This window comes from Asterias rubens, chromosome 4 (genome assembly GCF_902459465.1).
Source record: "Asterias rubens chromosome 4, eAstRub1.3, whole genome shotgun sequence".
NCBI classification, from domain to species: Eukaryota; Metazoa; Echinodermata; class Asteroidea; order Forcipulatida; family Asteriidae; genus Asterias; species Asterias rubens.
This window is the reverse complement of record NC_047065.1, coordinates 5,130,069-5,150,445: the sequence shown is the minus strand read 5'-3', so window position 1 is coordinate 5,150,445 and position 20,377 is coordinate 5,130,069. Positions and strand designations below refer to the sequence as shown.

Sequence of the window (20,377 nt, the reverse complement as noted above, 5' to 3'; positions counted from 1 at the left end):
TAGCATGCATGGATACTAACTTTGTTTCTTTTATTTTAAATGTATAATTAAATCTCTGGAAAACATGCATTCGTGTTCGAAAGTTGCGATCTCAATATTGCAATTGCATAACGACTTTGGTCGGTGTACCCATCCGTATGTAGTACATGTACATACGTACGTATATACTGCAGAGTGTGTGTGGTGTGGATGGATGGAGAGTGTGTGGGGGAAGACACGTGCTTTCTGCGTACTAGTTAGTCTTGGTTCAAGACTCTCCTGGATTTGTCACAACAGGGCGCGCAATCACCCCCAACGCGCTATCAACCACGAACCGCTACCACCCGAGAACCGTTATCATCACAGGAGAGTCTTGGCACATTCGTTAAATCTCCCCCCAAAAAGGGGCGGGTTCTGCGGGAAACCTACGCACGCACATTATGTTTCCCCCCGATTTTGGGGGGAGATTTAACGAATGTTCCAAGACTCTCCTGTGATAGCGGTTCGTGGTTGATAGCGCGTTGGGGGTGATAGCGCGCTTTCTTGTTACAAATCCAGGAGAGTCCTGAACCAAGACTACGTAGTAGTGTGCGTTAAAAAAAACCAGACCAATCAGATTAATTGATTTGCTGCCACGCCCACAAATTTATTTAGCAGCCCCAAAAAGACTGGTGACCATATCGTCAATGTAATGTGGCAACAGATGCTACACGTACAAGTCTGGGTTTCAATTTTATGCATATTATGTGAACTTTGTTTACAATTTTGTTGACTGTCAGTGTCGTCAGTGCATCTTCTATTCTACTCTTCGGACTGCTGCAAATGTGGTAATATTTCTTCCGTAGATTATTCAAACACAATATTAATGACGTTTCCTCGAACAAAGTTGTAGTTTTTCGACGTTCTAAATGGTTAAACATCGATGTAAAGTGAAACCAAACATTTTCTTCAGTTTGTACGTGATACTTTGTTGGGCCCTCCCGCAAGGGGGCGCACTTCATTAGTTAGAGTTTCTAACAAACAAATTTTGTAAACAAGGGAGGCGGAAACCGAATGAAAAATTGCATTTCTGTTGTTTTTTGTAAGTATGTGTGCGTTATCAGTGCCTTTGCAGTCATCACAAATTCTTGAAAACTTAGTTGAATCCATTCATTCAATTCATCATAAACATAAAAACCTTAAAAATAAAACTGTCGAAATAAATATTTTGCTTGTCAAAATCAAATTGTGACTTGTGTAAGTGGCTTTCAATTTCATTTCAACATTTGTTTCAATCGCAAAAATGTTGGTTGGGCATTACTTGTTACCTGTAGTTACCTGTATTGGATTTCCCTGTATTTACCGTTCTTCACGGGTTCTTATTAATGTTATATACGGAGTTTGCCCACCTTATTGTCTTTTTTCGACAGCTCCATGACAATGAGCACACACGTCACACGTACGTACATGCAAGTCCATCAACTATCACATCAGAAACATCTCCAAAATACGCAAATATATTGACACAAACACATGCCACGCTGCTGCCAGAGCCCGTGTGGTGTCTAGACTGGATTATTGTAACTCTCTCCTCAATGGTATTAAGCAAGCTGACATTGACCGTCTACAGAGGCTCCAAAACAATGCTGCACGTATCATTTTCTTGCAACCCAAATACACACACGCATCCACTCTTCTCAAACAATTACACTGGTTACCAGTTAAACAACGCATCACCTTCAAAACATCAGTGAACATGCACAAAGCACTCTCTAAGGTACTTCCACAATACCTTACAGAGTCGCTAAATTTCAACAAACCTGGCCGGAGTGGGCTCCGCTCCGGCCAGAATCTAACAATCCCTCGCACACACAAAATGGCAGGGGACCGGTCCTTTTCAGTCGCTGGTCCCCGGTGCTGGAACGCCCTACCAAGTCATATTCGGAACACCAACACACTCCAGACATTCAAGAGTAAATTAAAAACATATCTATTCTCATAATCGTCTTTTCCGTAGCACTCTTCCAGCGCATTGAATTTTGTAAAATGCACTTTATAAGTCTCGTTTATTATTATTTATTATTATTATTATTACCTTAAAAAGTTTTGTTTTAAATAAAGCCATTGCACAGACACTTTCGGTAAACAGTATTGTCCAAAGGCCAACACTTTAGGCTCAATCGGTCATTGGAGTCGAGAGAAAATAACAGGAAAACCCACCCTTATTTTCGCACATATCGTCGTGTCATGACATGTGTTTAAAATAGTCCGTAATTCTCGATAACGAGAATTTATAATTGTTTTAATGTTTTTAAAAAAGTAAAGCATTTCATGGAATAATATTTCAAGAGAAGTCTTTCACCATTACCTTCTGTAAACCCTGTAAGTTATTTGTATATCTGTAAACTTTAAAACAAATTCTGTTCCGAAAGTGTATTATAATGGCTTTAAAGGATTCCTGTTTTTATCTCATGTATCTTGCAGATTGAACAGCTAAAACCTGGGGAAGGTAGTTTTACTTTTAATGATATCATACTTTTTTTAGTATTTAACATTGTTTTTTATCTAAACCAATGACGTGATATTATTTTGACAGGTACATTATGTTCATTTTCCTGTAAGGATTCTCCAAACAGGAGCTATAGATAGCCCATGATCTGTGAACGCCAGTTTGTATCACCTTGATTTGACTGATGGTCTCTCGCTGCTTGTGTTGCTGCTTAGGAATTCCATTGACAAACCTCACACCTGGTGTCCAAAAACAACCGTTCTGCTCATTAGCAGACTACTTCTCCCATAAAAGCATGGGGGCTGGAATGAGCGAGGTAATATACTGTCCCTTTCTGTTTCTTCTTCTTCCGTAGAAGAAGTATAGTCCACCACCTGGTGTATTATTATGTGCTGTGGTTGTTGTGTGCATGCTAGGGTGTGGATATATACAGTGCAGGTGGGTGAACAGTGAACGTAGAGTGCGGCTAAAAACATCTCGGGCTGACCTAGCGAAGCTGGTCTGACTGTACACCCTGCTTAAAGCTAGCAAGAGTTGTGAAGTTGATCAGGTCTTCCGGGAGATTGTTCCATATCCTAATGCTATTGGGAAAGAATGACTGTTGGTAGACCCCTGTCCTGGGGAATGGTGTCATGTATTTGTAAGAATGACCCCTCCGAGAAACAGTGCATGGTGCCGGAGTGTGGGTTCGAATCCCGGGTGGCACTTGTGTCCTGGAGCCTATACTTTACTATAATTGCTTCTCTTCACCCAGGGGTATAAATGGGTACCTGCGAGGGTAGAGGTTGATATTGTGTATGAAAACGCCACAAGCGCCTTACAGGCAGCTCAGGGCTGTATACCCCCCAAGGAATTAAGCTGAGAAACATTAAAAAGGGATGTTATATGTAAAGCGCATTGATACGGTTATTGTGAAATGCGCTAAAGAATTGTAATTGTTATTATTATTATTAAATGTGTGTGGGACATCATCTAGACCTAGTAATTAACTGGGGCGCTGTACTCCTTTTTTTCGAAATTTTGACATTCTCGGTCGAACTAGCTAGTACTGTACTCCTTTTTTTCGAAATTTTGACATTCTCGGTCGAACTAGCTAGAACGACCGAGAATGTCAAAATTTCGAAAAAAAGGAGTACAGCGCCCCAGTTACTGGGTCTAAAGGTTTGGGTAAATTTGTCTTTATATACCCAAAAAGTACACTCCTATCACGTCTGCCATACCTCCAAAAGGCTTATTGAGTAAATTATAATGCTAATCGGATTGTAATAAACTGTGCAAGTCTGGGGCGCATTCGAACTTGGGAAGCCCAAATTTTTATTATTAAAAGTTTTATGGCTTCATAAACAAATCTATATGCTGAAGAACAAAGTAGTGCCTCAACAGTGACAATTCTGAACAGCAAAGTCATAAAGAAACTCGCATTTTAAAGAAGAGAGCTGAACATTTTGTGTTGAGAGAATAAGTTGACACTGAGCTGAAAGTTCAGAAAATGACATAGGGTGTAATGTTTCTGAATCTTTTACTTGCAGATTATTCCTGGTCTTTTTGTTGGAAACTTCAGAGGTAAGAAATAACTTGTATGAAAGATTCTTGTTGTAGTTTCCTGACTCTATTCCTGCTTCACACAAAAAGCTCAGACTAGATTGACTTGAACAGGAAATTTAATGACAAAACAAACTTGTTGCTGCCAGACCATGCCAGAAAACACTTGGGTAAACCCCCTTCTCTTAACAATAAATGCACTGGCTTCTCTTTATTACACAAGACACGGGACCTATAGATAGCTTTACATCCCAAAACTGTCTAGCTTTATGGACACAAGTGTTTTATGGGCTGGACTTAAACCAACATGTTGCTGATCAGAACACCAGGGCCAAACTTTCAAAGACTTGCTTAAAGGCAGTGGACACTATTGGTAATTACTCAAAATAATGATTAGCATAAAACCTTTCTTGGTGACGAGTATAATAGGGAGAGGTTGATGGTATACAACATTGTGAGAAACGGCTCCCTCTGAAGTGCCATAGTTTTCGAGAAAGAAGTAATTTTCCACGAATTTGATTTTGAGACCTCAGATTTAGAACTTGAGGTCTCGAAATCAACCCTCTGAACGCACACAACTGCGTGTGACAAGGGTGTTTTTTCTTTCATGATTATCTCGCAAGTTTGATGACCGATTGAGCTCAAATTTTCACAGGATTGTTATTTTATGCATATGTTGAGATACACCAACTGTGAAGGCTAGACTTTGACAATTACCAATAGTGTCCACTGCCTTTAAGCACAACAAGTAACAAGGCAAAACAATAATTAGGCTTACCAGATTAAGGTTATTAACCAAAATATGGAGGGGCAACAAGGCCAAGACCAGGGGCAACAGAGGCCATGCCCTCCGTGACCTCTGTGTTATACCAGGCCTGCAACCCATCAGAAATATCTCGCTTTACATTCAATTCAAAACGTTCTGATTCTTTTCAGATGCAAAAGATCAGGAGGCATTGCGTAATCATAACATCACACACATCGTGGCAATCCACGACCATCCTAAGGGACAACTCCCGGTAAGAATTTTCAGACGATCGTAAAGCATTCCATGCTTGATAATCCTGCGAGGGTATAATAGATCTTCCCTTACTAAAGAGTACCTTCATGAAGGAAAGAGAAAGGTTTTCGCAAACATTTTCAACAGGTCCCAGGCCGCCCTTTCTGTTGCAAAACAATTTAACTTGAAAATGATACTTTGAAAAAAGCAAGTGTAGAGATTGGCTGTTTTGCCATAAAAACGGGTTGTTTCTTGTTTTCTTTCCTCAGCATATTGAGTACCTCTGCTTAAACTCAGCAGATACTCCTACTGCAAACATGTAAGTACAAATTATGTAAAAGAGACCTTTATCTTACTGAACTTTGCTGGGCTGGGACGGGTTGCAGCAGGCCAACAAAAACTGGTTCTACTTTACGTGAAGCCACTTTTCTTAGACACAATAGACCGATCCATTAAGCCCCGCCCCATTACGTATTGACCAATCACAACCCATTGCGCAACAAAAAGTCTGACAAATTATTAAGGTCTGACATGCGTGCGTGTTTGCTTGGTATGCGCGGCAGAGTTGTGCAGAATGGTTTGGGAGAGGCGCACATGTTCTTGTGGGCAGAGCCTAATGGATCGGTGAATTGGAAAATACTGTACGTATTGATTGTTTGCATAGCAACCATCCTCATCACTTTGCTACAGTGGGAAGCATGATCTTGGCTTTTTATAGCGCTTCAAAAAGTACGCTTAAAAAAAAATCTGCTTAATTAATTATAATGGTACACATATGTGTTTAATTTTAGCTCTCAGTTTTTCTACAAATCCACTGAATTCATCCACAATTGCAGAGTGAATCAGGGCTGCGTACTTGTGCACTGGTAAGTACCTCTCAATTCTTAAAACACATTTTTGTACATCACCAAGATTTCTGAACAATTCATAACAAACGAAGAGAATGAATTGAAGAAATACCCATAAATCCAGCTATACCGGTACAAGACACAAAACCTAAACAAGCGTGTAAGCCAAAGCCAAAGCTTGTGGTGAGATGCTTGGTAGATAAGACATACATGTAACTAATGTAGTATGTAGTACTAAAAGTAATGTCCTAGAAAAGAAAGAACTGTTTCTTTGATTTGTTGTATGGTCTCCCCAGGCCTTAACGTTACCTGGGGTCGACTTCACAAAGAGTTAGGACCAGTCCCAGGAGATATTACAAACCTATGGCTAGTCCTAAAGTTAAGGACAACAAGTAACTCGTCCTAACTCGAGATGATCACTAGTCTTAACTCTTTGTGAAATCCACTCCAGGCCTGCGGAATCATAATCTTTGAGAGGGCTAGACCGCTTTCATTTTGCAGAGGTCACGTCTATATATATAGGAGAATCTTAAAGTCTATGGAAAACTTTTAAAGGGGCACCAAGGCCAAGACCAAGGGCAACAAGGCCTTGGCCTCTGTGACCTCCGTATAATTCCAGGCTTTAACACAATACCCCTTTTCACACTGCCAAAATGTAGCCAGGGTCCCTTGCTACAAATTTTACGAGCCTGGATTGTTTATTTGTTATCACCATGTGAGACTGATTTTGTGAGCTTTCCCACTGCAAAGTTAAAAAACTAACAACCCTTGTGCGACATGAGAGTGATATGACGAATTGGTAATCCTGATCATCTTGATTGGACAAGATAGCACCAACAATAGCACGCGCTGTATGGGCATTTTCACCTAGGACGTCGTTCAATAAACAAGGATTCCTTTCACACGATGATGAAGCCCACGTCCTTGGTCAAAACTTCCGCTAGTGTAAGATTTTGTCCGGACCTCTGACAAAATGTAGCAATGTCGGACAAGATTTGACAAGGGACCCTGGACACTCCAAAAATTATTGTCCTTTCACACGAGGTGCATTTTGTAAAATCTTACAACCATGCTACAATTTGGCAAGGGACCCTTGCTAAATTGCTCTCATGTGAAAGGGGCTAATCTTTCAAAACTGAAATTACATCGGACTATTGTTGATATTTGTTTTATGATCCCTTACCCCCCTCTCAACGAATGTGTTTTTTTTTCTCTGGGTACAGTATTGCTGGAGTGTCAAGGAGTGTAACGCTGACTGTAGCGTACCTGATGACCGTGACTGACCATGGCTGGAGGGATTGTCTCAAAGCAGTCAAGCAGGCCAGGCAAGTGGCCAACCCTAACTTTGGATTCCAGAGACAGCTTCAGACATTTGAGCACACACAGGTTGGACAGGTGAGAAAGGGCAAAGGTCAAAGGTGCTGAATGTGAAGAATGATGTGTAAAGGCCGAGTCACACTGCAGCGATAACAAAAACGATAACGATCACAAAGCAAAGAGAATGCATTTTATTGGTTGAATGAGCGTGTACGTTTTCTGTGTAGAGCAATTCAACCAATAGAATGCGTTCTCTTAGCATCGTGATCGCTGCAGTGTGACTCGGCCTTAAGGCAGGGTTCGCTTTTGATGACTACTCTACGAGTTATTGACAGTAAAAGCTTACTTGGGAGCACTGAAGAGCCATTGACTTTATAAAAAATTGTTAGAATCTACTCCTTTTGAAGTAGTCTAGTTTAAGAGAAGGAAGTAATTTTATCCCCGAAGTTTAAATCTGAAAAAGCTTAAGTGTGAACCTCTGTCAATGTTTATTCACAATGTGATCAGATCAGGGACAGTATACGTCTTTCTAAAACCTGCGTACAGTGAACCTCTGTCAATATTTATTCAATGTGAACAGGTCAGGGATAGTATGCGAGAGAAATTCTCAGACTCGTTGAGAGAGAGGGACACAGAGGCAATCCAACAACTCTTGGACAAGTGCAATCAGGGACCTCAGCAACCCAATCAAGATAATGAGTTCTACCCTCTACCCCACAACGCTTACACACAACCAGACCAGCATCCTCCACCCTGACAGATCCAGTGGTTTTAGGGTTCAGTTTTGGATCGTGAAAGCAACCTTTCAGGGTAGTTATAAATATATTGTTTTTTTATTTAGTATAAAAGTTTGTTGTATACTCATTCAGAAAAAAAGTTGACATGGTTGAACCTCACCCCAAACAAGACAATGAGTTCTACCCACTCCCTCACGGCGCTTACACACAACCAGACCAGCATCCTGACAGATCCAGTGGTTTTAGGGTTCAGTTTTGGGGTCTGGAAAGCAACCTTTCAGGGAAGTGAGTTTTTTTTATTATTCTGTGTACAAATTTTGATTTGTATACTCATTTAGAAGGGAGTTGAGCGTACTGTTATACAGGATCAGAGCTGGAAAATGTGTCGCGGACAACGGTCATGTTTTGTGTGATCAACCATAACATGGTGTAAGGGTGAAGTTTTGGATCTGGAAATCAACCTTTTAATGTAGTAAGGTTTGGTTTTTTATTCAGTGTAGAGGTTTTTTATATACTCATAGCTGAAGGGAGGGAGTTATGTATTATACAGGATTGATAAAAATAGACGTTAAATTCGTAATTGATGTGGGTATCGTGGGTTAATTTGAGGCCTGTTAAAGTAACAGCTGACCACATTATGAGATTTGCCACCTTTCTTCATATAAAAAGTTGAGAAAAATCAGATGATGTAACCATTATTATAAGATTGAATAATTTCTACAATAGAGCTGTGGACACTTCATGCCTGCAGGAAACATGTGATAGAGTAGTAATACAGAGTAGTAATAAAGACCGTATTGAATATGACGTCACTGTTCAAATGTCTGACCTACAACATGACGTCTGTGCGCGTGTGGGTGCATGTGGGCATGTCTACTATTGATAACTGAGGACTTTAACAAAAGGGATCCGGGAAAAAGTCACACCAGGGACAGTCCTCGGTAGATTTTGTGTACAAAACCAATGGGGACCAATGGGGTCTGAAAAATAAACACAATGGGAGAACAAAGAGAAGTCCTCGGTCTGCACCATAAACATGCCTGTATGTGTGTGCGCATGTGTGCAGGCGTGTGCCGTAGAAATCAAACCGGGAATGTTGCGTGCTGCGTGGGACGCGCATACGGTTTGCCCTACAAGATGGCGACTTTTCATAGCAAAAAGGGTTTATTCAATAAGGTCTAAATAGGTCAAAAGTTTACGAGGCATGCAGGTGAAAGTTGTGCCAAATAATAGTTTGTTTTCTAGAAAGATTTACAGTAAAGATTTTTTGCTATCAAAACAACCCTGTTTCAGACAGCAGTGATAGTTCATATTGAACTCAGGGCATTGTTGTTTTTCTCTTTAAAATGTAAGTTACAGTATGTCATCTATTTGTGTTTACTTTCAAATCGGGGCCCAATTTCACAGAGCTGCTTTTATAATCACAAAAAGTAACTAAGCACGACAAAATGTTGCTTACCAGCGTAAGGTTACCAACCAAAACAGTACACCATTTTCATATGGTTCATCTGTGACTGGTATCCTGTTTAACTTTGCTTATAAATAGGTTATCAGCCAAATTACAACTTGTTACTGGTTTCCTGCCGATTACTGCTGATTATTGTAATCTTGCAGGGGGGGGGGCAGCAGTCCCGCGAGAATATCACGCAGAGAGCCGGAATGCTATCACCGCGACAGACATTCAACAACTTGTCCACAAGTCTAATTCAGATAAGCATAATTTGGTTAACTCTGAGCTACTTTTTGCACTTTAGCAGCTCTAGGTAGCTTGGGCGAGTACGTCACCTTTCTATTGTATAACGATTTTTGCCTTTCACTCGATCGATAGCTATGCATTTTCAGCATGTCTATTTACAGCTTGAATTATATTTTTGTATCCTTAAGAATATTTGGCTTTGGGTAAAATTTCCTGTAAAATTAAATATGTTTCAGTGTAAATATTATTTACACGTATGTAATAATCTTGAGCCCAATGTAAAGTTGGGGCAAGCTTCGCTTTTTAAATGATAAGTTACAAAATAAAAATATTTAGTAATAAACCAGAAGGAAAACTGACTGATAAATTTGTTAACGCATTTGGGATTGGATAAAGACAAATTTACTAGAGTACGACTTGAACCTCAATCTCCAGATTGACATGACGGCTCTCTACCAACTGAGCTATATCTAGCCCTTGTGTTGTCAGTCTCCCTATGTTGTCAATATCTTTTATTCGCAGGCGTGCAACTGTTACTTCACCAAAAAATGAGGAAATTACAAAACTTCATTGACTTTGTAAAGTATTTATCAATTTTGAATGGTAAAAATGAGACTAAATATTAAGAAATCAGCTGATCCGAGATAAAGTTGCATGCCTGTGTTTGAGATGAAAGTCGAAAGCCATTTTCAACTTTCCCTTTGGGCATGATCCCTTGCTATATGGCAGTTACAGGACAACTTGCATCTAATGCCAATTTCATAGGTTGACAACTTTTTACTTTGTATAATATTTTGTTTTTGTGTAGGCGCCTTGATCGTTTTATTTGACAGGGGAGACTAACAAGAACACATTCAAATAAAAAACAAACAACCGTCGCTAGAGATATTCAGCAGTGTCATTATTTATATTTTTCAATTTTTATTTATTTTATCATTAATTTAGAAAAGTGTGCAAGTAAAAAGAGTGTTCACAAAAATTAATAGGTAAAACGTCTGAAGTCCAGGGCACAATTTCATGAAATTGCTAAGCACAACATAATTATGCTTACCAGAATAAGGTTACCAGCAAAAACACCATGCCTCGTGTTCAATGTTTAAATGTTTAAACAATATTATCTGCTCGAGCAGCTCTATGAAATAAGCCCAGTTAAAATTCCAAGCCCAATTTCATGATGCTGCTTACCACAGAATTCTGCGCTTATGGCACCCTATGGGCCAAAATGCATCAAGCCCAGTTCATACTTTCTGCAAATGCAACTGCGAAAGTAAGTTTTGGAGTTTTGGTGATGCAAAAATCAGTACACGCTGCCTACCCAATTGTGATGCAAGATTATTCGCTTTGAACAAAGCTTTTGCAGGAAGTATAAACCGGGCCAGGGCTGATGCCCCCTGGTCATTGCCTTGGTGCCCTTGAAATGCTCCAGTAAAATTGTACAGGCCTACAGGCCTACCAGGCACAACTCTGTGGTGAACTGCCTCATTGGGCCCTGACTAAAAACCTCAACAATTTGAAGTGAAAACTATTCCTCAAGTACATCTTGAAGGTCAGGCCAGTGACTGTCAACTGAACAGTGAATATTCCTCGGGTTTCTTGACCCATGTATCAAAGACGTGGAGTAAGCGACCCAGAGCTTCTTGGTAAACTGTGGCAGCTTGCTTGAAATCAAGGTAATTTTGTAGTTTAGAACTCCTGCAAACAAGAAATATAAAATTTGTGAATAATTTTCATGATTTTAAAAGAAAATTTGGGTTCTTCATACAAAGCAACCAAAATATGAGGTCAAAACGATTTGATTGAATTTCCATTGTTTGACCTCTGTTGCAAGGAGTCTATTGTTTAAAGCTAAAACCTTGTCTGAAAAGGTTGCTGCTGTTAAAGCAAGTATAGGTGTAGCTGTTGTCCCCATTTTATTTAAGATTGGGCCTAATCATTAATGCATCGTATTTTTGACCACGCGAGGGCGCTCAGAGTTATCCCTTCCGGAGGTATATAAGTGATTCGTCCTGCACAGTGTAATTAGCCTTTATCACTTTTGTTGCCCCATAGTTTCAACTTGCTTTAGATATGGATTATAACAGCTCCTTTAAAGATCTTAATTGTCCATGATGATTTAGATGTCTGTGGTGGTAATGTGTTCCAGTCTTTAGTAACTGTTTTGGGTATGAATTAATATATCCCCGGAAGTGATACAAATATGTTTGAGAGCGCCCTCACGGGGTCAACAAAAGGTTTATTGTTCCACCACAGTATGACATTTAGAAGCCAGAGCAACAGGCTCCTTACTTCATCTCCAATTGGAATTCATCTACCTCCTGCCCGCAATACGAGGTACATACCTCAATGTTAGTGGCAGCTGATGTTCTGGGATTGCTTGCATCAACTCTTTGAACGATCGAAACATCTCAGCCTTACATACACTACATCTGAAATTAAGATACAAACAAACAAATGTTTACAGGGTGCTTTGTTAAAAGCATGTGGACAACTGTGGTACATGCCAAAGACCAGTATCCACACTTAGTGTTACCCAACATATACAGCGAAACAGTTGAACAAACCCATCATTCTTTAGAAACATTGGATTTTTTCGGAATCTGAGATAAAAAAAGAAATGTTTTACAAGCATTTCTCAGAGACTATATCACTTATTCAAGGCAAAATTATTTTGTTTATCCCTTGCTTTTTCCGTGTGATTTCTGCCTCCCTTCTATATTCCCTCTCTCTATTAATTTATTTTCACTTCACTGCTTCTGTTTTAGCCTTTGAGAAAGACTCTGTTAGGGACAAATCTTCAGGCCATTAACTATTTTCTGCAAAAACATTTAAAGGGAAGTTTTCTACCATGACTATCTTTGTACCATGGTGGTCGTAATTATGCCAATCTGTGAAAATTCATGTTTTCAATCTAACCAATGTTATGCATACACTTTAGATTATAAATGATGAAATCAAAATTCTACTATATTTCCCTTGTGGTTTATTACTTGATATTTTGAAGAAACTTGATAGACTTTTGCATTGCTTTATACCCCTTGCACAACACACAATGACCTCCCCCTTTGGGTGTTGATTCCTCTCTGCCATTTGGGAGTCGCAACGTGCACCAAAAGAATTCACTCCCAAAAAGGTAGAATGGAAGATGTGCATTGTACAGAGGTGCGATCTGCATTGTGCAAGGGGTCTAATGCCCAGTTTGTGACTTACCTGGCCTCTACTTTGTGTAGATTCTTGGTGGTGACGCCTTGCCTGCTACCAATCACCGACACTTCTAAAGGCTTACATTGTACCCTGCTCCAGATGATGGCTGTGGGTGATAATAGCAAGACAAACTGGTTCACAGTTCCTTCCTCTACTATTGGCTCCAAATTCTGAGCATCTTAAAGTCAGTGGACACTTTTGGTAATTACTCAAAATAATTATTAGCCTAAAACCTTTCTTGGTGACGAGTAATGGGGAGAGAGGTTGATGGTATAAAACATTGTGAGAAACAGCTCCCTCTGAAGTGCCATAGTTTTCGAGAAAGAAGTAATTTTCCACGAATTTGATTTCGAGACCTCAGATTTAGAACATGAGGTCTTGAAATCAACCATCTGAACGCACACAACTTCGTGTGACAAGGGTGTTTTTTTCTTTCATTATTATCTCGCAAGTTCGATGACCGATTGAGCTCAAATTTTCACAGGTTTGTTATTTTGTGCACAATGTTAAGATACACCAACTGTGAAGGCTACTCTTTTGACAGTTACCAATAGTGTCCACTGCCTTTAAATCAATCAATCAGTCAATCAATGTACATTTATTTTCCATGTCGACAATAACAATAATGTATACAGTAGAAAACAAAATAATATCAATGAGTATAATAATGAAGGACGGATGCCAAATAACTTAACAGTAATACAGTTTATCGACTTGAAGATAATAGCTGTACCATGTATACAGAAATTAACGTACTAGTCAACATGCAGGGACAAAGTTTAAGCATAATGCTTTTGGATATTTCCCTGAGACAGACAAGGACTTGGGACGACAAGGACATAAAACATGTTCCGAAGACAATCAAACAAAACAAGATTGAAACCATCAATTCAAGTTCTTTGATACAGAAACAAAAAAACAAGTGTATTTCAATTTTTGTGGGGGTTGTCCTCGGAGTACATACCATACATACATTTGAGTCACCCCTGAAAATCCCAACAACTAGACTGCAGCTTTCTGTATTTGTGGCGTGTCTGTTAGAATCCCGCTCAAGTGCCCTAACCGTAATTGCTTTGTAAAATGATGAGAAGGTTGTGCATTCTGCTCTACCAGCCAGGCTCCTAGTGGATGATGCGCATCCATGCCTACATCCTTATGGACTGTGAAGGGGGTGTCCCTGTTTCAGCCCCAGGAGTAGGTGGCAACATGTTGCTGGAGGCAGTTGGTTTGGATCGATGGCTCAAATCAGTTAAGTGTAGCCCTAGCTCACCTTAGAGTGGCCGACCAGCCTTGCGATAATAGGCGATCTCTCATAAAAAGTAAATGTAAAATAACAACCAGCCTGATGAACTTCTTTCATGAAAATAAAAACCCCAAATCAAGCTTACAAGGCCATCAATCACATGAAACCTAAAACCATCAATCATCGATCTGAGCTGAGTGAAAAATCTAATGCTAGCATCTATTTTCTGGCAGAGTGTTTAAGTCAAGGTCCAAATCAGGAGCCACACTCACCTGAACCAGCAGGTGCCATCTTTCCCTGGTTCCCAGCAAACTGAGCTTGCACCTCATCCTTAGCATCAGGGAATGCTATCTGGGATGATACTATACTCGGTACGTTGATGCGGTAGGGTTCTGGCAGGTCGGACACTGGCTGTAACCTGCCAATGAGGGCTCTCTCCATCGCAGCTTGGTTGTAAGGACATCTGGAAGTAAAGAAATTTATTTTACCAACTAGTTTCATTCGCCCAAATGATTAAAAAAAATGGCTATGATGACAAAGTTTCATATTTCTAGGTTTTTTTGATGGGCTTGTTTGCTTGAATGGCAAAGTCTAAAGCTTTTGAGCAGTGCAAGATTCATGCATACTTAATGGTTATCCTATGTGCAGTGCAAAGGAAAATTTGAGATTGTAGTAAATGTTACAAATTCACATGAAAGATCCAGAGAACTTAAATGTCACAAAATATGGCTGCTAATTTGTTTAAATTTTAGAAAAGTTTTAAAGGCACTTGTTATCTGCAAAAACATACAGGAAGAAAACAAAGTTGACTACTGAATTGAGTGAGCACAAAAAACTATGAAACAGACTTTGAAACACACATAGTATCTTCTTACTTTCCCACAATAAGCGTCTTCATGTGGACAGGCTTGTCCAGAAAGTGTGACAGCAAAGCACCCTGGTATCCTACAACATTCCACCTCGCCATCTTGTCACTGCAGGACATGGACAGCGTTCGATCACCGCGTCCAGGCTTCAAACGAAGGAGGCCGACTCTGTGATACTCCGCCCCGTGGTGGAGTAAATCTTGGGGTCCTCCTGGAACGCACTTGGCACCGGTGCGGTAGATGTCATTGGATGTCACTGCAACTTCTGTATGTGCTGGTTGAGTTTTAAAGAAAAGGAGCAATAGTATTATTAGTGGCATGTCCTGGCCGAGCGGATAAGATTAACTTAGATAAGATCACCGGATTCGAGCTCTGGTGTTTCTGAACAGCAGAGTGTGGGTTCGAGTCCTGGTCTTGACGCTTGTGTCCTAAAGCAAGACACTTAACCATTATTGCTGCATCCTTTGGATGGGACGCAAAGTCGTAGGTCCAGTGTGTTGAGTATAATGCACGTAAAGAACCCAGTGCACTTATCGAAAAGAGTAGGGGTTCGCCCCAATGTGCCTTGTTTGATTGGCTGCATATTGCCAAACAGCACCTTATAAACCATTACATGGTGCTGTAAAAGAATAGGTTGGTTGGTAAAGCAGAAAACTAAACACCTGGGCCCAATTTCATAAAGCCTGTAAGCATAGACAAATCCTGCTAAGCAAAAACAGATTACCAGCCAACATTCCATACCGGTGCTCCACTCATTTCGTGCTTAGCAAAGAATCGCTGAGCAAAATTTTCTGCTAAACAGCTTTCATGAGATTGGGCTATGTACCTTTTGGAGACTTGGCAGGATTGGACGCAAGCTCTTCATTATTTGTTTCTCCACTCCATTCCTTTGGAACCCTACGGTCACACCCTTTAATCTCTGTATGAGTTGTCGACGTCAACACTTCCATCTTTATTCTCTTACTCGAACAGAAATCCTCAGAGGGCGCTGGCAAAACAGACGAGATATCCTCACTTCCCTTTCCGAGACCTTTTTTAGCTCGTTTTATTCCTCGACTGATTTCGGTTTCACAATCAGTTCCCCCAAGATCAGAACCTTTCTCCTCGAACGTAACATCTGCCTCATTTCTTAGGGTCTTAATCTTAGATTCGTCTTGAGAGGAGGACACAGTCAAGGGCGTCTCCTCCTTTCTGTAATCTTGATCTCGTTTTATTCCTGGACTAAAATCGATGTCTCCATCAGTTCCCCCAAGTTGAGCATCTCTATCCTCGAATGTAACATTTGCCTCCTTTCTTAGAGTCTTATTCTTAGATTCGTCATGAGAGGACACAGTCAAGGATATCTCCTCCTTTCTGTGATCTTGATTATGTTTTATTCCTGGACTGAAATCCCTTTCACAATCAGTTCCCTCAAAATCAGTATCTTTCTCCTTGATCGTAACATTTGCCTCCTTTCTTAGAGTCTCATTCTTAGATTCATCATGAGAGGACACAATCAAGGGTGGGTCCTCCTTTGGGAATATAGAGGCATCTCCGCAAGGTGTGTGACTCGTGAAGAAGTAAAACTCTACGTCATCCTTGAGGTGGCATTTGAAGTTTTGATCGGGTCCCGTGAAGATACTCTCTCTCTGATCGGAGTAGGCAAAGTGGAGTTGCTCGTTTAGGTATCTGGTGGTTCACAATAAAAAAATAACTTTGAGAATTCTCTTATAAAGTCATTAGTGCACTGGAAATATGAGTTTGGGGTGGGGTGGGATAGCTGTGGTAAAACATCTTCTAGAACTTTGGACTCCTATCGCTGACTTTAAAGTTTGAAAGTGCAAATAAAACAAGGGAATTACAGCACAAACTTCTGTAGTTATTTTTGTTTATAGCTGTACTAACTTTATCAATCTTTAGATTTTTGGGAAAAGGAGGGGGCAGTTGGAGGGCTGTTGGACTTGGTATAATACATTTATTTCTCCGTACCTTATAAATGCTCTTCTTGCCAAAACTTCTGCATGACTGTCATTGATGATGTTCCCTAGAAAAAATAAAACAGAAAAATTATATATCTTTTTTAACCTTGAGTTACCCATTACCTAAAGAAAAGGCAGGAGAAAATAAAGATACAAATTTCTTTTCAGTGATCTACGGCTAGTCACTGATCTGTAGTCCAGCCACAGACATCCAGGAATCTAAGGTGTTCGAGGTAGCCTTGATGCAGCATTTCATACCACATTTGAAAAACAACCGAATTTGGTGTTTCAATTCCTCGGACTCCACACTCACAATCCCAAAACTTTATTGAAGACAAAACCAGTCAATCTGTATTATACCTTCTTTGCTCATCTTGTTCTGGCCAATACACTTTGATCCTGTTGCCATAGCAACAACCTTCAAGCCGTCTGTTGCTGTCACTGGAAATAAAATTGAAACAGAATGGTATACTAATGATTGCTATTATTATAAAAAGGGTAGATGGCCGTAGCTTTCGATCCAAACTGGACCTTCTTAAGAGGCATAAAACAAGTACAAACAAATACATTTATCCATTTATAGAAAAAGAGAGGGGAAAGGGATTAAGGGAAGGATCCAGAAAGAAGCGGGAAAATAACAGCCAATCAAAGTTTCTATTTCAGAAACAACATGATTGATACTATTTATCGAAACTATAACTGGCTCTCCCGTGAGTTTCTATAAAGAAACTATATAAGTTATCACACAAGCGCGAGTGGAAGCGCTTCTGCGTCACATATCCAACGAGGCTGAAGACGCGCTAAATTTTTTGTATTCCACGAGCGCGCGTGTTATAACGAATTTATCTTCCAGTATCACGTGCAACGCGCAATGTTTAAAATTTCAGAACGTTATTTCACGACGAACAGCATGCACGCACATAAAGTTTAGAATGTAATTTTTGAACTGTCCGTATACAGAGCGTGACGCATTGACACTCACAATACGCACTGTGTTGAACAAAAACTTAGGAAGTATGATATAAAACAGAGAGGAAGTAGTATATTATACACATAATGAATGTTTATGAGTGCAATGGTGCGAATATGTTCATGAGTTGAAAGATGGAATGTTCTATTCAACGAGGCGGAGCCGAGTTGAATGGAACATTCCAGCTTTCAACGAATGAACATATTCGCACCGTACCAATGCACGAATGAAAAACATTCATTATTTGTTTTATATAACATCCAAGTAGAACCTTGTAATTTTGATTGAAAGATACAACTTTCAAAACAAACAATTTCAACTGTAGAAGCCGAATGCTAGTAATTTTACAATGCCTTCTTGCAGAACACCTGCTGCGTTACCAAAGGCACGCGCACGCCGCAGTGATGTTTTTACTCAGCTTTTTCGTTCCATCCGAAAAGTACCATTGCACGCTGGCAGCGTGCCAGCGTGCAATGGTACTTTTCGGATGGAACGAAAAAGCACGGTGAGTGACTCAGCGTGCAATGGTACTTTTATTTGCTATCACGTGACGGACAATCCTCCAATCAAATGGCAAGGATCTGCTTGGGTGTTATATAAATGTTTTTATCCCCCCTCCAGTTCGAGCATCTGATTGTTTGATTAGCGCGTACTGGAAGATAATATAAGTTATCACACAAGCGCAAGTGGAATACGGAAAAATATAGCGCTTCTGCATCCCATATCCAACGAGGCCGAAGGCCGAGTTGGATATGGGACGCAGACGCGCTATATTTTCCGTATTTCCACAAGCGCGTGTGATAACGTATTTATCTTCAAGCACACTTGGTGCGTGACATAGAACACACAAGACACATGGTAGTGATATTAGCCGTGCAATATAGGTTTTTATCACCACTGCATTCTGCAAATCTGATTGGAGGATTAGCGCGTACTGGAAGATAATGAATGATATCTCTGAGCGCTTTCTAACCTTAGGAGGTGTTATATAAATGGTTTTATTATTGTTATTATTATTATTATATCTATCCCCCAGTATCGTCATTGACTTCTCTAGAATACAGGCCTGAGTGATACTTTGGCTCTCGAGGTGTGAGGCATTTTGTCAGGTTCATTCCGAGGCTATCAGTGTAATTTACTCCTAGACTACGAGGTTTGTTTCGCTATAGTTTGTGGAGATGATAGTGGAATGAACCTCATATAGTTCTAGGACTCAGAAGTAGGGAAAGGGCACATCTACAGTCCCAACTATAGTTGGGACGATTATCAAGTTGGGGCGGAACAGTATGACACGACACAATTCCAAATGTTTATACTGGAACATTTACTGGGTGTACATGTATGTAGCTAGGTTCCATCAGGGCTGGGCATGGCTGTGCTTACCGTACGCAAAGAATCAGTGCTTGCGCAGAGCAGTGATTTCAGAGCTCAAGTCATACTTATTTCATCAAGGGTTAGTTTAAGTGGGGAATTTAGGCTTGGCGCGCGTGTGCATAATATTAGTACATGTATTACTAACCTTACCAATAACTCCCGTTTGGTCAAATGGCCAGTAATGACCAAAATAGTTTGGTTAAGACTGCGAAAAAACACACCCCCGTCTAGTTGCGATAACGTTACCTCCTGCCGACGGCGGAGCCAGCACGCCGTCGGCAGGACGGTTACGTTATCGCAACTATTATTAAACCCTGTCCTGGTGTGGTACCAATATACCATCATGCATGATCATAAGGGTCTTCCTCCTCAATGATTGAACTAGTTGCGATTTATAACGTAACCCTCCTGCCGAGGTCGTCAACAGCAGGGTTACATTATCGCAACTATGATTGAGCTAGAGTTACACCTAATTTAATTAATTTTAAATAACGGAAAAGTTCTTGATGGTGCAACACCACATGTTCATTAGATATGAAGTTATGTATATTATGAGATATCCCTTTTTGTAAAAATTGACAAAAAGTGGCGGCACCATACGCAGGTTATCTTAAGTGACCGAACAAAGTGACCGACACAAAGTACCGAACATCTCTAACCCTATGACTTTTATGAGATAGGCCCTATCCCTTTTTGTAAAAAATTATATTTTATTTTAATTTTTTCATCCTAAGTCAAGTGACTATCGGATGAAACTAAACACTAATCCCCCCCCCCCCCACACACACTAAGTTAGTGCCGAACATCTACTAGATGATTTATGAATGAAATTGTTATACTTGAAATTCGCTCACTGGAAGCAGCAGAATTCTGCACAACTGCCGCCAGCAACGTCCATTCCCTGTTGACCTGTGGTTTTCCCTTCTTGGGCAGAGCATCATTGTAATGTTTAATGCATAAATTCGACACATTTGTGACAAAATCCATCCAGCAAGTTGTGTTCATCCTGCAGCACACATGTCAAACACTGAACAGAAAGTGTTTTGCTTAGCCTCTCTCCACAAGTCACTGCTAAAGAATTAGCTGCCGCTAGAGTGCGCAAATAGAAAGATTGCTGTCAGGGTTTTAAAATAATGTGAACAAAGTAATGAACTACAA

The 20,377-nt window shown here is 40.2% G+C and overlaps 2 protein-coding genes across 8 annotated transcripts; one reads left to right on the top strand and one right to left on the bottom strand.

The window, feature by feature from the left end:
- Positions 1-706: 706 nt before the first annotated feature.
- LOC117289457 (dual specificity protein phosphatase 22-like) lies at positions 707-10,485 on the top strand. 6 transcript variants are annotated; one of them, XM_033770590.1, is made up of 8 exons: positions 707-803; positions 2,555-2,783; positions 3,997-4,030; positions 4,946-5,028; positions 5,279-5,328; positions 5,801-5,875; positions 7,081-7,252; positions 7,755-10,485. In XM_033770590.1, the coding sequence occupies exons 2-8, from the start codon at positions 2,652-2,654 to the stop codon at positions 7,929-7,931; spliced, it is 723 nt and encodes a 240-aa protein (XP_033626481.1). In that variant the 5' UTR covers positions 707-803; positions 2,555-2,651; the 3' UTR covers positions 7,932-10,485. The 6 variants fall into 6 exon arrangements, with proteins under 6 accessions (XP_033626481.1, XP_033626479.1, XP_033626484.1 ...); XM_033770588.1 differs by having other exon boundaries at positions 707-806; XM_033770593.1 differs by having other exon boundaries at positions 709-803; positions 2,581-2,783.
- Positions 10,486-10,745: 260 nt separating this feature from the next.
- Positions 10,746-20,225, bottom strand: LOC117289343 (tRNA-specific adenosine deaminase 1-like). 2 transcript variants are annotated; one of them, XM_033770426.1, is made up of 9 exons: positions 20,059-20,225; positions 17,236-17,316; positions 16,886-16,940; positions 15,744-16,585; positions 14,927-15,191; positions 14,324-14,514; positions 12,815-12,914; positions 11,947-12,033; positions 10,746-11,299 (listed from the first exon to the last, which is right to left on the bottom strand). In XM_033770426.1, exons 1-9 carry the CDS (start codon positions 20,222-20,224, stop codon positions 11,170-11,172), a joined length of 1,917 nt encoding a protein of 638 aa, XP_033626317.1. In that variant the 5' UTR covers position 20,225; the 3' UTR covers positions 10,746-11,169. The 2 variants fall into 2 exon arrangements, with proteins under 2 accessions (XP_033626317.1, XP_033626318.1); XM_033770427.1 differs by having other exon boundaries at positions 20,074-20,225.
- Between the last annotated feature and the right edge of the window lie 152 nt (positions 20,226-20,377).

Bases quoted from the DNA above. Each gene is read 5' to 3' on its own strand.
- LOC117289457 (XM_033770590.1), top strand. From the start codon at position 2,652: ATGGTCTCTCGCTGCTTGTGTTGCTGCTTAGGAATTCCATTGACAAAC. The intron at 5,329-5,800 runs GTAAGTACAAAT...GTTTAATTTTAG, and splicing joins GATACTCCTACTGCAAACAT to CTCTCAGTTTTTCTACAAAT. The intron at 7,253-7,754 runs GTGAGAAAGGGC...CAATGTGAACAG, and splicing joins AGCACACACAGGTTGGACAG to GTCAGGGATAGTATGCGAGA.
- LOC117289343 (XM_033770426.1), bottom strand. From the start codon at position 20,224: ATGAACACAACTTGCTGGATGGATTTTGTCACAAATGTGTCGAATTTA. The intron at 16,586-16,885 runs GTACGGAGAAAT...GTGAACCACCAG, and splicing joins GCAAGAAGAGCATTTATAAG to ATACCTAAACGAGCAACTCC. The intron at 12,034-12,814 runs GTAAGTCACAAA...TCTTAATTTCAG, and splicing joins CTACACAAAGTAGAGGCCAG to ATGTAGTGTATGTAAGGCTG.